General features: G+C 42.8%; 1 protein-coding gene across 1 annotated transcript in view; it reads right to left on the bottom strand.

Moving 5' to 3' along the window:
• WDFY4 (WDFY family member 4) overlaps positions 1 to 17,803 on the bottom strand; it is a 249,490-nt gene that overhangs the window by 37,781 nt on the left and 193,906 nt on the right. Inside the window, exons 47-50 of the mRNA XM_056130445.1 lie at positions 3,802 to 3,844; positions 2,270 to 2,389; positions 629 to 746; positions 14 to 123 (exon numbers count right to left, since the gene is read on the bottom strand). Of these exons, the coding sequence (XP_055986420.1) occupies positions 14 to 123; positions 629 to 746; positions 2,270 to 2,389; positions 3,802 to 3,844 (391 nt within the window). The remainder of the gene's footprint in view (positions 1 to 13; positions 124 to 628; positions 747 to 2,269; positions 2,390 to 3,801; positions 3,845 to 17,803) is intronic.

The raw sequence follows: 17,803 nt of genomic DNA, 5'->3' as shown, positions 1-17,803 counted from the left end.
AGGAGGAGCTCACCTGCAGAGAGCAGAAGGCCTGAGTGAAGGGTGGCATCCGGACCAGGTAGGAGGCGACAATGATGGCCGAGGAGTAGTGAGTGTTGTAATGGCACTGGACGGTCATGTCTCCTGTAAAGGAATCACAGGCCCAGAATGACTCTGCAGCTGTGCTGACCTACGTGGCAGATATGCACGCCATGCTCATGGATGGATGGATGGTCCTGATACTAATTCCTAGGTGACTATTTTAAAGCATAAGAGAAAAATGCAACCTAAATTTTCCTTAAACACTATGCATTAAGATTGAGAAGTGAATAGAGCTAAAGAAAGGCAATAAGAACACCAGCAGTGAACATGGCAAAACAATAAATAAAGCAGAGGGAATATGTATATGAAGGAAGCATAAAAAAAGAGCTGATAGAACCAGACAGAATCAGGCCCTGTTCTTCAGAGGCTGAGATCTGAAAGTCTTACATGTAGCCAGGGTGCAAACAACTGGATTAGAACATAGTTCTATTCCAATATGATAATTTTCAGGCTAGAGGATCATCTATATAGCTCCAGCCTATCATTCCACCGAGTTCAGACAAACAGCATGGCTGGAAAAGAAAGTATCAAGTTGGGGTCTACCCACCTTCAATCTTCTCAACTTCCTTAAATCTCTGAATAAATTTCAGCTTCCTTTCCTTGGTCTGAGCCCCCATGGGCTTTGAAAGATCCCGGAAAGTCTTGGGATTTGTCAAGTTCAGCGTCTAGAAGGCAGATGTGCAGCTGGAGTTAACTCCCCTCAGACCCTCTGTGCCTTGGGGGACTTTGGGAGCCTCGCTCTTTAGTTTTATGGTTCTCTTTATTGGTTTATTGTCATTTGGTCTGACCCCCCTCTAGTGATTAGCAGGCGTGCTGGGGTTTTATAGCCTCGGAGTCAGTGATCCACAAAGACTTAATAGGGGAGAGATGGAAAATAAGAGGAGGGGAAGATTGAGTTCACACTGAACCTGTTCCAAGTTGACCCAAATCAAAGCATTGCCACCAGTTCCCAAAAAGAGACTTTCAAAAGGATTCCTGTTATCTGTGAGGCTCTTGTCTCCTGTCCTCCAAGAGCAGTTTACTTCAATAGTTCAAGCACTTTGCTTCGACTCAAATGGATTTTCTAGAAAGATGGATATCCTCTGTTTGGGGAAGGGAACAGCCTCCTTTACTGAAGGTTCACCAGGCAGTGAGGCATAAGACACAAACTCTTTTCCCACCCTTGCCAGTAGAAGTTGGGTAGAACTCCTTAGGGTAGATGTCCTCAGAGATGATTTCCTTGAACAGAGATGTCTGCATGTTAGCAGAAGTGTCATGGATGCTCCTGCATGTCCAGGTCTTCATAGGAGGGGATTCTCTAAACCCTCTTCCTTTTGATTGGCAGTGAGCCATCTGCAGAAGCCAGGTAGGATCAAGGGTGGACAAATTCCCCAATAACTCCGCTGAGGGTCAACACATGTGAAGACCCACCCTTCAAAGACAGAAAGGCACTTCACTGTGCTCACATCTCCTTATTTTCTAGAGATGACTGGACTTTTAGGGGACATGTCCCCATTTCTAAATGCCAGTAAATAATTAAAATTGGAGAGTGAACAGAAGGGGCCGGTGAACCATCACTCTGCCACATGTGAGCAGGGGATTTTAACTTTCATTCTTGGAATCTTTTGATCTCAGATCATTAGAGCAATGAAAGCAACAACGTATGATGGCAATGCCACTTTTGCTGGATTTAGTGTTGTATGTAGGAGAATGAGGGCCTCTAAATACTGAGGTTCCCTCTCCCAGGCCTTAGGGCGATCAATCATCAGAATAGCCCTCATCAGGACTGGCAAGGTTTGGTGAGAGCCAAGACACTGATTTCTGCCTCTGTCTGATGTTTGTCTGTCTCTCCTGCCCCTTTCTCTCCCTGCCTCCCTCCCTTTATCCTACCTGCATGGTCTTTTCTTTTCTGTGTGGATCCCTATTCATTGAACCAACCAGGGTTGGCTCCTGGCAGAATCTCAGTAGATATTCTCACTTGCCTTCCCGTAAGCCAAAAGGCCCCTGTGCACATGTCAGCTATAGCCCTAGTCCTGTTGACCCTCCCACATGGGATTGGAACAGGAAGTCACACACCAAAGAGTTCAAAATGCAGGGTCCAAGAACAAAACAGCCCTGGGACTCAAGGGGGAACTAATCTTCACCATGGAAGACTCTGAGTGTGGGGTGCTCTAAGGACACCTGTGTGGCACCTACAGAACCATTATACCTGTGAGGTGTAGTCGGCCAAGATCCAGGGAAACACAGGATACTGCATGTAGTCATTGTAGGTCCTGCCAGCCAAGGTGTTGAGGTACATGAGATACTCAAAGTTGCTCACATCCCTTTTCTATTGTAAAAGACAAAGAAGAGAAAGGCATTAATGGAGATTTGCATCTTGACTCTCTGCAGGGAACCTTCCCTGGGGAGGTGTGAACAGGATGCACACACCACCGCTGCTCCTGGTGCACCTTGTGTACAAGCCTGATCAACTCAGTGTCTACAGTAATTTCTGTAGTAATTCAGGGCAGAATGTTTAGGAATCAGCACAAAGCAGCTCAAAGTCGATATAGCAAGCCTAGGCTGAAGACATAGTTTGAGAGGTTAGACCAGCTCAGATCCTGGCACTGCATGGTCCCCTGAGTACTGCTGTGTACAACCCCCAAGCCTAGAGCTAGAGTAGTCCCTAGTAGCCACACCACTAGGTGTGGCCAAGTATAACTGTCACTGTCCTATCCTCCCGGTGTTCATCAAGTTGCTTGAGCCGGCCCAGTAATGTCTCCATAGTGACACTTGTTACTGTGTTTGGCATATTGAATACATCACAGGTAGCTTGCCAGGCTTTTCCGTGTGGGCAAGATACTCTCAGTAGCTTACCGGACTCTTCGAGAGGGGCAGAGGAATCGAACTTGGGTCGGCCATGTTGGCTGCTTACAAAGCAAACGCCCTACCCACTGTGCTATCTCTCCAGCCCAGCCCAAGTATAAACAAAAAAGATAAGTCATTCTTTGTATTAACAACGGGACTTGTTGTGATCAAAATAATAGCAAATTGCCAATTCCTTTAGAATTAAATGAGCTGGGAGGACTTCTCAGTAGGAGAAAACCTTCATCAGGCTAAGTAACCTGCTATCCTCTGGGACTTTAGCCACATTCTTCCCCATGTTCCCCCATGTTGGGCAAGTCTTGCCCTGTGCATGGGATGCAAAGTCACCAAGGCCAATTAGTGAATAAACAGTCCCACAACATTCTCTCTCCTTTCCTTGGCCTGATCCTAGGGGAATATTTTGATGAGTGGTCAAGAGGTACTTTCTTCTTTCCAGGTGATCTCTAAGGACTAGCCCTCTTGGGGTGCCTTCCTTGCACTGAGAACCCCTAAACTATCAGGTCATCCAGATTGAAACCATGTGTGCTTTTCAGGATAAGGTGTGAGCTCTTATTCATCTCTTGAGTTGTGTTCTTATCTATATGTGCATGTCATGGCTGAATCCTCTACATGCATACTGGGCATGTATATAAACATGCACACACACCACACTAACTGATTTTCAATGCTCAAGAATCATCATCAGCCACTGAGTTGCTGGAATCTTTTCAGGGAAAAGCTCTTTGGGGGACATTTTGGTCAGTGACAAAAACAAAATCCCTCCTGATCAATCTTTCATGTGCTTTTACTCTTCTTCATTAGAACATCAACTATTTTATGATTTGTACTCCCAGAGGGTTTTCTTGGGTCCAGAGTTCCCCAAGGAGATTACAGTACCTGCCACCTCTGCAGCATGGTCCTGTCAGAGCCTGGGTATCTCCTGTAGGACAGAAATGATGGTCAATGATAGTGACTAGACATCTCAAGGCATTAACAGAAGAGAGAGGGTGTTTTGTGGGTTTGGGCACCCAGAATTGTCATATATATCCCAACACATATAGTAGCTCTCCTTGTTGGGGTTATTAGACTACCACCACAAATCTTCTTGCTCTAAATATGCCCTATTGAGGGTTAGGTCCTTACTATCACCATAATTCTTTTAATTTTCTGTTTCATTTTTAGGGTTTATGGGTGTTTGGGTGATACCCGGTGGTTCTTGGGAACTACTACCATCTTTGTGCTCTTGGGTTACACCTACTAGTGCTCTATGGACCATGTGGTGCCAGGGATCAAATTGCATCAGATGCATGCAAGGGAAAAAACCTTAATCCCAGTGCTATGTCTGTGACCCCTGGCTGTATGTCCTCTCTCCTCCCCTCCCCTCCCCTCCACTACCTCTCCCCATCCTTCCTTTCCCTTTCTTTTCTCTTCCCCCCTTTTGTTCATTTTTTGGGCTATTCTTGCCTCTGCTCAAGGGTTACTCCATATTTGTTGCTTGGGGCTCACTCCAGCCATGCCCAGGGTTTCATGTGTGCTGAGTATGGAACTCATCTCCCACATGCAAATTATGCACATTGCCCCTTTCAGCTTTCTCCCTAGCACTGTTTTAACTTTTCATGAAAATGTTTTTTGTAGGTATCTCTGAAATAAGATAATTTTAGAAGATTTAGCATAAAAGATTTTTTATTGATGAAATTTACTTAGAAAGATACCTACTGAGAAAGAGAGGAAATATATGTTCAAGGAAAAATGCAGGCTTAAAAGACCAAACCTTACTGTGTGTGTGTGTGTGTGTTTGTGTGTCTTTATTTTTTTACCCCCAGTAATGTTTATTGAGACACCAGGACTTGCAATGTTGTTCATAATAGAGTTGTTTTAGGTATACAACATTCCAAACCAATTCTATAACCAATGTTTCCTTCCCTCCACCAATAACCTCAGGTTCCCTCCCAACCCCCAGTCAACCCCCTTGGCAGGCACATAACAAATTTATTTCATATTACTTGGTCCAATAAAATGTAAAGGAATCATAAATACAATTATCAGAAAATAAATCAATAAAAGTCAATTTGTGCCCATCACCATCATTCTTACGGGTCACAAAATTCTCCCACTTTAAGAATAACCCATGGAGAAGAGACCCAGGGACAAGCAAACAGAGACTGAGAGATATCCCTACCTAGCTTTCCCACTGCCATATCTAGGGCTGCTCGGCTTTTGTGAATATGAGACAGGTAAAAACATATTTTATGTTAATATATATATTGACATAAATGTTTTACACAGCCATAGACCTAACAACTGTGAATACAACAAAAGATGATTAAATATTTTAAAAGACTCTCGTAACATCTTCTATTCAAGAAGTAAATATGATATCAGCTTCCAGAAACATTTCACCCATATGTGCCTTTGTGCTGGCAGAGCTGATAGATTTTTCTGATCATCACACTTGGGATCCCGTTATGGGAGACCCAGGCAGGTCTTTTCCTGGTTTTGTGAGATCCGTGTGTCCATGAGCTGCTGACTATGACAAGCTTGTCCTTGTCCACAGGTTTCTGTGACCATCAATAGACATAATCTCTGAATTCAATTGTAAGTATATCTATGAGATAAACTATTGGTGCTGATGCCACTAAAATGCTTAAGTCTTTTCAATTCTGCTACCTATTGCTGAAAATCTCCTCTTAAAGGGCTATAACCAGTTTCAGCTTCTACAGTGCATACGAATGCAGATCAAAATAAAGAAATAGCTTATGTTAACAAATCTGGTAAAAAGAGGTTAAAAGTTAAGCAAGGATTTGTAAAACTCAGTTCCTTCACTTCCAGCATATCCTTTTCTAACTTTTCTTTCCCCACAGAACTTCAGAAGACTTTCCTTTCACTGTCAAGATCAGGTCTTTGCTTGAAATGTTCCAACAACCCAACACAACACAGCCCAGCTCAACCCAGACCATACATATAGTTTCACCCATATGGAGACCAAACCAAACCAGACCAAACCAAGCTTCCTCTTTTCAGCCAAGCCCTCAGATCCCAGTCCTGTGCAGGCGCACTGAAATTCACCCCTCCCTGCATTCTCCCTGTTCCCCTCCCTATATCCAGGCTCCTCTAGATTAGACCCAGATGAGAACTGCCTTCCCACATGCCCCAGCAGGCAAGTCTCTTCTCATTTTCTTATCACATCAGCATTGTCTCATGACTGGTCCAAGCTCCTCATCCCTCTTCATTCTATTACTTCCTTTGCACGTATTGCATAAACAGAAAGCAGCATCCAAGCTGCGTTCACCTTCTCTCCTCTGCACAGGGAAATCATCTATTTGATCAGTTTTATCCAGGAAAACAACAGAACAGACCCAAAGAAATCCTGGTAAAATCTGCTACTGTTGTAGCATAGGCTCAAGTGAAGATTGGGTTCTCCTGCTACAAGTCTCACCTATCCCAGTACCTAAAAGCAGCTTGCTTTGGAGCCTATAAAAACATGAGAGCCCAAGTTGAAAGTGCTGAGAATGACCAGCTTGAAAAGGACATAGGATGACTGTGATAGGGATATAAGAAAATGGAGTTGGTATGGCAAGATTTGCTAAGCTGGCTACTTTATTATGGAAATTTGAGAGTAGAATGGGGAGAGACAAAATGTGCCTATTAGGAGCTAAGAACTGAAAGATAGTCACTATCATTTTTGTCTTTCAGAAAAGATTCTAGAATTTTATTTTGGTCTTTTGTGACATTGACACCTTACGGAATGCTATACAGAAATAAAGGTACTTCACCTTTATGTTCCACATTCAACCAAAAATGAGCTCCAAGGAAGATCCCTAAGATTTTACCACCATCAGGAAAACACATCAATACTGACAATGCCAGGACTTCGAACCAAAAGTGAGTTCTAATTTTTTTTTAAAAAAAAAACCTTTCTAAAAATCCATATCTAAAGACAACTCTAACACCTCTGAGAGTGGTTTATATGAGTTTTGATATTTTCTGGTACTATCTTTCTTTAAGAATTTATCATCCACTTGGGGCTGGAGTGATAGCACAGCAGAAAGGGTGTTTGCCTTGCATGCTGGTTTGATTCCCAGTATCCCATATGGTCCCCTGAGCACCGCCAGGAGTAATTTCTGAGTGCAGAGCCAGGAGTAACCCCTGTGCATCGCCAGGTGTGACCCAAATGCCTAAATAAATAAATAAATAAAATAAAAAGTCTTAAAAAAAAAGAATTTATCAGCCACATTGTTCCACCAGTAAGTTTAAGATTAAACAAGATAAGGCTTGAGCAATTGCATGCAGCTGACTTAGGTTTGATCCCCAGAACCACATTTGCATCTCCAAGCCTCTCTAGGAGTGATCTCGGAGCACAGAGTCAGGAGCAAGCCCTAAGCACTGCTAGGTGTGCCCTCAGCCCAAACAAAAACAAGATTAAGAAAAATAGCCAAGATGGCTCTTGGCTTTGCAATGCTTTCCTGAAGTATGGTGGGGGCAGTGTGGGAAAGTGCACTGCCTTTGGAGTGAATAGAACCTTGGCTCAAATTCTGTCTCTACTGCTTGGTGGCTCTGAAGTACTGCCCCTTTCACTTAATCACTTAACTTCCCGTTAGTCGTCGATTTGCTCGAGCGGGCGCCAGTAACGTCTCCATTTGTCCCTCTCGCATGCTAGTGTAGCCCAATGGCATCTGTTCGCTCCGGGAACATGAAGGGCCTCAAACCGATCGTTCATGATCTTGACGAAGAAGTCTGACCATCTGGTAGGTGGGCGGCCACGCGGTCTTTTGACATCCCGTGGAATCCAGTCGGTAACAGCTCTAGTCCAGCAGTCGTCTTTAAATCTCATTACGTGACCAGCCCATCTGATTTTCAACATCTTGGCAAATGAGACAGCGTCCCTGATTCTTGATCGTCGACGGATGTCAGAACTCCGGATTCTTTCTCTCATTTGAGTGAAACGTGATATTCCAAGCATATCTCTTTCTATTCTTCTTTGGGAGACCTGAATAGCGTTCTCATCTTGTTTGCGTAGGGCCCAGGTCTCCGAGGCATATGTTAATGCAGGAAGAACAGTGGAATCAAAGAGATGTGCCCGGAGCCGGAGGTTCTTCGTCCTCTTAGCTATTTCTTCAACGCTCTTGAAGGCGTTCCAAGCTGCTCTCTTCCTCCTGCGCAGCTCGGGTGCCAGGTCATTTGTCATGTTGATCATGTTGACTTCTCGACCTAGGTACACATAGCTGTTGCATTCGGAGATGGTCGTTCCGTTGAGAGCGAATGGGGCGTCAGAAACGAGGCTGTTTCTCATAAACATTGTCTTCGTAAGATTCAGCTGTAGTCCTACCTTTCCACACTCACGGTCAAAGTCGGCCAGCATTTGTGCCGCTTGGCTGATGTTTGGTGTTATTAAAACAACTGCCCCTTTATTCTCCAAATTTGGCTGATCATACAGGAGTGATGAGAAAGCTAGCCTGGGTGAGGAAAAGGCTCCCCAGAGGGGTATCATTATAGCCAATTATTATGGCATAGCAAAGTAGGATCCATCCTTTCTACCCACGGGGGGGCAAAGTTGCAGAGCAGGCCAGTCTCTGGGCAGTCTCTTTCCTGGAGCTGCCAGTACTTTCCTGTGTGGTCTTAGTACAACCGTGCTATATCAGAGCTCCCACTCAGTAAGCTCAATAGTTAACAAATGGCTGAATTTGGTCTGGGACCCACAGGGCAAGAGAGTAGAGCCTTGGTCAACCTGAGATGCAGCTGTGATGAAGTATAGAGTAGCCCAAGTCAGCGAGGAATAGATCAGGAATTCCTCTGTCTAATCTTCAGAAGGTCCAGCAGGGCCATGCCAAGAAGTCCTCCCCACCCCCAAGGCAAGTATCAGAACTCCAGACTCTCTTTAATAAGAGCTTTGTGAGTAACCATTAGCTAGTTTGAGTTTAGCTACATCCTTATGAGGAGTGAGTTTTATCTATGCAGGTACATTTTCAAAAATTAATGAATTCATTGGGGGGGGGGGGTTGCATCTGGTGGTGCTCTGATAAATATGATTAAAGAATCGCGAAGTACCTGAGATCAAATCTAGGTCTCCAGCATGCAAATCCCTTCACTCCTTCTGTTCAGCTATCTATATAGCCGACAAATTAATTTTTAATCAAATCTGCCTTTCAGCCTTTACATGTGTTTTAGAGGCACCATTGCTACTGTCACATGGCCTTGGGGTTTTGTCTATATTAACACACATCACTGTCTATGCTTGTCTCCAGATCTTGTCTGTGACTCAGTCCCTTGGATCAATTCCACCTAACACCTTCACTCTACCCTGGGTCACATCACAACCTAAAACTCACCTCTACCCCTGAGAGGCTGGTATTGCAAACTGTAAGGGGATGTCAGAGCTAGGCTAACCCATCCAAAATGTTTCTTTCAACCAAAGAACTTATCTGGCTGGAATCAGCAACCTTTCAGCACAGGAAGGAATGCCATCTGGGTGTCTCTATCCTTCTCCTTATTCTGATCTAGGGTCTAGGACTATCCCTTAAGTGCCAAAATAAAAAAAAGTTTGCAGGCACGTAAAGAATGAAGATTCCTGAGGTAAAGTGGTGGCACATTCAAAAATCCAGGAGGCTCATCACAAACCTCTTGTGCTTTCCTGTGAAATAGTCATGAGGATGTGGTGAAATAGATGACTCTGTGTTAGGGGTGTCAGGAAATACAAGATGAAGATAATTCACCCTCTTGGTAAACTGGAAAAGTGTGTCTGCTAATGGTAGGAAATAGTTCAGGATAGGGCGAGTAGGTCATCTTGCTTGCCTTGTCTTGCCTTAACACAGTGTCTATCCCACCCTTTCACTAGAGTGAAGCTCCAAATAAAGAAGTAAATTATTTGGGTGATGTTGGGGAAACCATGTGTGGCCTGATCAGTGTTGTCCCATGTGAAGCCAGGGAACTGGTACAAAAATACAATTCAATCTTTTTTCTCTCTTCCCAAGCAAACTGGAGTCAATCTAGGTCATATTATAGGTCTCTAAAACCCATGAAAAGATATTCAGCCAGGGACATCTCCCACTAGTACTGACGGGGTATTGACTTTCCTGCTGCAATGTCCTCACTTTTTTCATATTTTTAACATGTAGAAACTTATCTCTAGACCTAATATTAACAATGAACAAGTCATAAGCATTACTCAATGTGAAGACAACTTATCTGTTGTCTAATTTTCACAAAGACTATTTCATCTATTTTACAGATGAAACATTAGAAGCCTGTAGTAAGGGGCCAGTGCATATAGTAAGAAAGTCAAGATGATTTGCTGGAGGACATCAAAATCTGATGCAGTGTAGGCACACCCAACACATATGGCCTGTGTAGAGAAATTACCAGAACCAAATGTGGGGGCCTACAGCTCTCACTCTGAAGACAAGCTTTTCCTCCAAAGATGAAGAGGGAGAAAAAAATCAAACAAAACAACAAAATTTATTTCTGAGGAGAAAATATTTGCACACAATATATCAGACAAAGGGCTTATTTCCAAGGTATATAAAGTAATTACAACAACAACAATAAAATAACCCCATCAAAAATTGGGGAGAGGAGATGAATAAACATTTTCCTGAAGAGAACACACAGATGGTTAGTAGAAATATTTAAAAAGTATCTATCAGCACTCATTATCAGGGAACTGTAAGTCAAAATGACCATGAAATAGGATCGCAATTTGTGCAAATGCATATTTCAAAAATGCTGGAAATATCTGGTATTGGTGAGGATGTGTTGAAAAGGAACCCTCATCCACTGCTGAGAATGTCACCTGGTTCAACCTCTTTGGAAAACAATATGGAGACTTCTTTAAAAACTAATAGAGCTTCCATATGATCTAGCAATTCTGATACTTGGATTTATTCCCGACGACAGAAAATCATTAATTCAATAAGACATAGGCATGTCTATGTTTACTGCAACACAAATAGAATAGCCAGGATATGGAAACAACCCAAATGTTTAATAACAAATGAAAGGGTAAAAGAGCTGTGGTATACTACATAGCTGAAAGAAAAGATGAAATTGTGCAGTTGACTGAAACTTGGAAGGAATTGGGAGGCATCATGTTAGGTGAAATAAGTCAGAGGAAGAAGAACAAATACTAGGTCATCTCATTCATTTGTGGTATATATAGAGACAAAACAAGGGAATAGAGTATTAGATGATTTCAAAACTGAGGTTACCAAGCAGTGGGAGGCAATGCAAGGGTGTGCATGAAGGAAAAGCATAGAAGTAACATAAAGACAATGATAGCAGTGACAGAGAGCACAGCAGGTAAGACAATTGCCTTGCACATACCTGCATCTGAGCCAGGTTCGATCCCAGGCACCCCTTATGGTCCCCCCTTACCCATCAGGAGCGATACTGAGCGCAGAGCCAGAAGTAAACCCTGAGCACTGCTAAGTGTGACCCCCCCAAACAAATAAGAATAAAGTGGATAAAGCATTTGCTTTGCATGTGCCCAACCCAGTTCAATCCTCAGCATCCCATATGGTTCCCCAAACACCACCAGGAATAATTCCTGAGCACAAAAATAAGAATAATTCCTGATAATTTCCAGTGTGGTCCCCCAAACATAAAACCAACACACAAAACAATGGTAGAAGATCCAGGAACTTTAGTGGCAACGAAGATGTAATAACTTTGACCATGAAAACCATGAAAGTTAATACTATTATAAATATGGTAGCACTGTATCCTGTCCCTGTCCTCCCGTTGTTCATCCATTTGCTCGAGTGAGAACCAGTAACGTCTCCATTGTGAGATTTGTTACTGTTTTTGGCATATCGAATACATCATGGGGAGCTTGCCAGGCTTGGCCATGTGGGCAGAATACTCTCGGTAGCTTGTAGGGCTCTCCAAGAGGGGCGGAGGAATCAAACCCAGGTAGGCTGCGTGCAAGGCAAACGCTGCTATCGCTCCAGCCCTATAAATATGGTAGCTAATATATTGTTTTTCAAAAGGGAAAATTAATTGAGCATTAGCAAAGTTACCAAGTTAATATCACATACTCATGCCGTTAATATGATACTGTAAATGTATTAAGTCTAAGAAATCATTTAAAAAGTGGCTGTCTATAGATTCCAAAGGCCTTTTGTTTTTAGGACATTTTACATAGCTGCATTTTAAGATGTATTTATCATTTTGTGTATTTTCCTCCCTAAAAATTGATCTCATTTTTGTGTCTCTAAGTTTATGATTTTTAATTTTTATATTTTATACTTTTATGAATATTCTAATTATAAAAACACTAGGTAGTAGGATTACTGCTAAATTTTTAATTTTCTATTTAGCTTCATTTGCTAATTAATTTAAATTCACTTGTTGTCTAAACTAAATCTGCTTATATCTCTAGTTTATTTTATTTTTTAATTTAAACAATTTTATTGAGTGCTTTAGTATCTCCCCAACTTATATTGATTAGATTTATTGTAAATTTAAATTTATTTATTTGATAATTATTTTATCTCCTAATATGTTTGTTCAATTAAAAATATTTTTATTTCCTTACATGCATTTCCTAATTTTTCCACATTGTTATTTAGTTATTTGTATAATAAATTTAATGTTTAACCAAATTTATAATTATTCTAAATTTGGGGGAATTTAGTTTAAAGAAGAAAAGTAAGCAAAATGATTGACCAGATACAAGAAAAAAAAATCATTACAGCATAATTCATGATAGTGCCAAGTAGAAAACAAGAAAAGGAAAACTACCAGCTTCAATATTGTGCATTCATTCAAAATAGAGATTTTTAGAGACTCATATAGGCATTTAATTCAAAATTTAAATTGAGAATAATTACTGATAATTGTCTACTATTAATGACATTACAATGATTCTAGTTTTATAGTGTTTAAAGAATGTAAAGCCAATACTGCAAGAAATGATTGAATTCAAACACTTTGCTAATGCATTAATACCTAAGAGCAGGAAGCAACTGGACAAATTGCTAGGAAGTAGAATGCTACTTAATGGGTCTGAAAGCTATGGAAGGAAGGTATTTGTCCTGTAAGCAAACATGGCTTTCTTCCCTCTGTTGGCAGTCACTTCTGGTGGTCGCCATGGAAGCCAGCTGGTTCCGTCCTAATGCTGTGATGTTTCCAATACACTTCTGGGGGAAGTGTGGAGGGGAAAAGCGCCCTGCAAGTTAGAAGGATCCCACCAGGGAGCTCAGGCTTGGAGTTTGTCCCCGTGGAAGCAAGCAGGGCATCAAGCCAGGCAAGCAAGCTTGGGTTTCAGCAGTGCTGTCCTTTCTCTCCTTTCTCTTACAGGCTTGCATGGAGATTATGCTAATTAACTCCCAGCACCACACATCCTGTTGCCTGGTGACAAGTCTGTCGCACGGTTGAGGAGAAACTGGGACTCACAAACATGGTAAGTTTTCACTGGTGGTGGTCCTGTATGTACTGATTTGCTTAAACTTTGCCAAGCAATAACCACTTCAAACTCGGCTCTTCTCTCTCCTTCTGTGAGCAAGCAACTTTGGAAAGGCCTGCTCTTTGGTGTGTTTTATTTACAAACCCCAGACGTAAGCTAATTCATTATTTAAGAGAGGAAGAAGCTGGCCCTTAGCCCCAGCCAGGAAGGGCAGCTAGCTGGGGACCCAGCGGGTGTCCTCCGGGGTCTGGGCCTGTGGTAGAGCTAGGGAAGGGAGGTAAATTGAATTTGTGGGACTTCGGTGGGGGTTGAGGGGAGGTATGTCTTAGTCAGATTTCTTTCTCCAATTTTTGAAACATTTTTTTTTCTATTGTATATGTAGATAGAGACCAGAGTTTGAATTTTTTCCCCCACCTGGTTACCCTTGTTTGCATAGAGAAAAAAGAATGTTTTGGTACTCAGGAAGCTGGAATCTGAGATAACTTCATTTGAATAAGGCTATTAATAAGACGGCTCATCTTCCTCCTTCTCCCCCCTCCTCCTCCTCCTCCTTCTTCTCTCTCTCTCTCTCTCTCTCTCTCTCTCTCTCTCTCTCTCCCTGTCTCTTTTTCCCGTTCTATTTTTTTTGAGACACACCTGGTGGTGCTCGCAGTTTAAACTAGTTCTACACTCAGGATTCACTCCTGATCGGTTTGGGGGCCATATGGGATGCCAGGAACTTAATCTGGGTTGGCTGCATGTAAGGCAAGAACCCTACTAACAGTATTATCCAGCCCCATTATCATCTCCTTTTTGAGACTTCCGAAGGCAAACAAGTTTTCCTAAATAAAGGAACCCATTAACAAGTGGTAAAGATTTAGGCTGAGCTGAACCTCACAACGAGTAACTCTTTGTGGAACACACTGGAACATATAGCTCCTATTATTTCCATATTAGGTATAATGGTCAAAGGTAAGAATTCCCCTTCTTTGAGTCTTGTTGGCTTAGGGCAAGTCTGTTCGTCTCTCTGAGCTTGAGTTGTCATATTTGTCCAACAAATCAGGAAAACAATACATAAGGCAGGTATAAAACTTAATTATAGTGTCTATAAAATGCTTGGCCTCTAGCAGGGTGATCAATACACAGTTTGGGGTAGAAAACTATTATTGTGCTATTGTTTTGAAGAATCTGGCACCTGGCTGTTATTCACCATGCTTAAATATGGCTATTGGGTAAACCACATACTAAAATACCAACCTTCCTGTGATGAAATAAGGAAGGTTAAAAATAAATGGTCAAAGTCACATATCTTGGGGTGCTGGAGGGGATACAGAGCAGTGACTAGTCTCTAAGCTGGTTGACTCAGACGCTTGAGCCTCAGCTTGAGACGGGAAAAGGGAGGTTTGGATCCCATGGTTATCTAGAGATCAGTTTTTTTTTTTTTTTTTGGTATATCCAGCTTTCCAGCTTCCTTTTTATGGCCCCAAGGATTTCCACTGCTGTCCAATATTTTTTCAGTGGCAATAAGCCATCATCTGGGTGATGGGAAAGATAAAGGTTGGTGCTCTCCTGGTACCTAAGATCTATGGAAAAAAATGCAATGTGTGTACCTGCTCTTCTGAATGCACATGACATAGGACTGTCATCACCATCTATAACCAGCTTGCAGATCATTTCCAGCTTCCAAGTGCTCTACCCATCTCAGTCCATGGAACTCATCACCATCCCCAGAACTGGGTCTGATAACCAATTTGTCTTCTTTTCCATAAGGAACAAACCATTTGGCTTGGGCACCATAAGGCTGGCACTTGGCCTGCACTAGGATGAAATTTCCCACAGATGTAACTCAGTTTAAGCTAGATCTGGAAAACAGGATGAGTCAGGAGTCTTCCTGCCAGCCTCAATCAGCCAAATTGATCACAGGATGTTGTCAGGTCAACTCTCTTGGAAATGCCAATGGCAGCTAAGCCCAAAGAGGAGGGGACCAAGCAGATGTTATCTCTGCTTGACAAATGTATGAGTTTGGCAAGGGACATGTCCTTAAGAGTTCAGTGCTGTGTAAAATAAGCAGGATGGATTAAATGAGAAATAGACATAAATTGTTTGGACATTGAGTTAGACTTCAACAGAAAATAAAGTATATAGAAAATGCAGGCCCACTAGAATGTCAGCTTTCTTTATTTCTCTGGGTCCCTCCCTCTGCCCCCCAACCCCCCACATATGAAATTCAGAAGAGTCTCAAACAACAGCATGTTCTTTGATGCTGTTTCTACCAACATATCCTGAATATGTACTGTAATTCTCCACCCTCTTAAGTATGTTGTGTCTTTCTCTCCTGCTTACAATTGCCCTGTCTTTATTTAGTTTCCTTCCCTATCTCTACACTCCTTCCACCTAAACTTCCACATGACCCACCTCAGGCAGCCTCTACCAACCTTCATCCTTTGGTTTGTTTTGGATTCACACCCAGTGGTGCTCAGGGACTAATCCCAGCTCTGCGCTCAGGGGACCATGCAGTGTCAGACACTGAGATGGGTTTCAGTGTCCAACCATGGATTCCAGTGATATTTGAGCTCTCTCTCTCTCTCTCTAATTGAATCACAGTGACATATACAGTTACAAAGTTGTTCATGATTGGGTTTCAGTCATATAATATTCCAACACCTGTCCTTTCATCAGTGTACATTTCCTGCCACCAATGTCCACAGTTTCTCTCCCCTCATCCCCTCACCTGCATCTGTGGCAGGCACTTCTCTGTCTGTCTGTCTGTCTGTCTGTCTATCTGTCTCCCCCCAACCCTTTTGGGGATTATGGTTTGCAATACAGATACTAATATGTTATCGGATATATAACTTTACTTACTTTCAACATTCAGTTCTCGTCTAAAGTTATTGTATTCAGGGCTGGAGCGACAGCACAGTGGGTAGGGTGTTTGCCTTGCATGCAGCCAACATGGCCGACCCGAGTTCGATTCCTCCGCCCCTCCCGGAGAGCCCGGCAAGCTACCGAGAGTATCTCGCCTGCACGGCAGAGCCTGGCAAGCTCCCCGTGACGTATTCGATATGCCAGACACAGTAACAACAAAGTCTCCAATGGAGATGTTACTGGGCCCGCTCGAGCAAATCGACGAACAATGGGAGGGCCTTTACCTTACCTTTATTGTCATACTGGTCCCTGGTCCCTTCTCTATCCTGGCCTTCGCCTTTTATATTCTCTCTGCTCCCCTGCTCCAGTGGGCCTAGCATTTTCTTTTTCTCTAATACCCAGGCCTGGCAAGCTCCCCATGGAGCATTCGATATATCAAAAACATAGCCACAGGTCTCACAATGGAGATGTTACTAGTGCCTGTTCGAGCAAATCAATGAACAATGGAAGGACAGTGCTACAGTGTTACCCAGGCATGGGATGTGGCATTTAGCATCCCTTATCTACACCCCAGTTCTAACCTGAGTTCTTCCCCAAATACTCCCATGTGGCCCTATCTGTATTCCCATAACTAAATGTCACCTTAGTGGGCTAGGGCAATAGTACAGTACATAGGGTGCTTACCTTGCATGTGGTCAATCTGGGTTTGATGCCTAGCACCCCATATGTTCCACCTAGCCCCACCAAGAGTGATCCTTGATTGCAGAGCCAGGAGTGAGCCTTGAGCACTTCTGGGTGTTCCCCCCCAACCCCACCAAAAAAAATGTCATCTCAGGGGTCAGGGTGCTAGCTCAAATGGCTAGAGCACTTACTTCACATGTGGTAGCTTGGTTCTGTATGGTCCCCCAGCACTGCCAGGACCATCCTCCAAAACTAAGTCTGAAGTAGCACCAGAGCACTGTTGGGTGTGTACCCCACCCACAACCCCCAACAAATGATGTCTCCTCAGAGAGGACTAAGCCAACTATCCTTCTCATTGGCAGTCCCTTATAAACTGTTAGCGTCTACTATTTACAGAGAATTTAAGCCAACTGAAATTATCTTAAGTCTTTTTTCCCCCTTTTTTGTCTTATATTTTATTCTGGCTTTGGGGTCACAGCCGGCAATGTCTGGGGTGCTCTTCCCGGAAGGTGCTGTGGCACTATGTGGTGTTGGGCTTAGCCCCTTGAGACATCTTTAGCTCTTTTTGGTTTCTTTATTCTTATTCAACCTCAAAACAGAGTATTATAAGAAACATGATCTTTTGATGTCTCATGGAATCCAATCAGTAATGGCTCTAGTCCAGCGGTTGTCTGTAAACCTCATTATGTGTCCAGCCCATCTGATTTTTGATGTCTTGGCAAATGAGACAGCGTCCCTGATTCTTGAGCGTTGACGAAGATCAGAACTCCGGATTCTATCTCTCATTTGAGTGAATCGTGATATTCCAAGCATAGCTATTTCGATTCCTCTTTGAGAGACCCGAATAGCGTTCTCATCCTGTTTTCGTAGGGTCCAGGTCTCTGAGGCATATGTTAATGCAGGAAGAATAGTGGAATCAAAGAGATGTGCTCGTAGTTGGAGGTTCTTTGTCCTTTTAGTTATTTCTTCAATGCT

The sequence above is a fragment of the Sorex fumeus genome, unplaced genomic scaffold (genome assembly GCF_029834395.1).
Source record: "Sorex fumeus unplaced genomic scaffold, SorFum_2.1 ptg000078l, whole genome shotgun sequence".
Taxonomy (NCBI): domain Eukaryota; kingdom Metazoa; phylum Chordata; class Mammalia; order Eulipotyphla; family Soricidae; genus Sorex; species Sorex fumeus.
The sequence above is the reverse complement of the archived record's forward strand: the minus strand, read 5'-3'. Positions and strand labels throughout refer to the sequence as shown.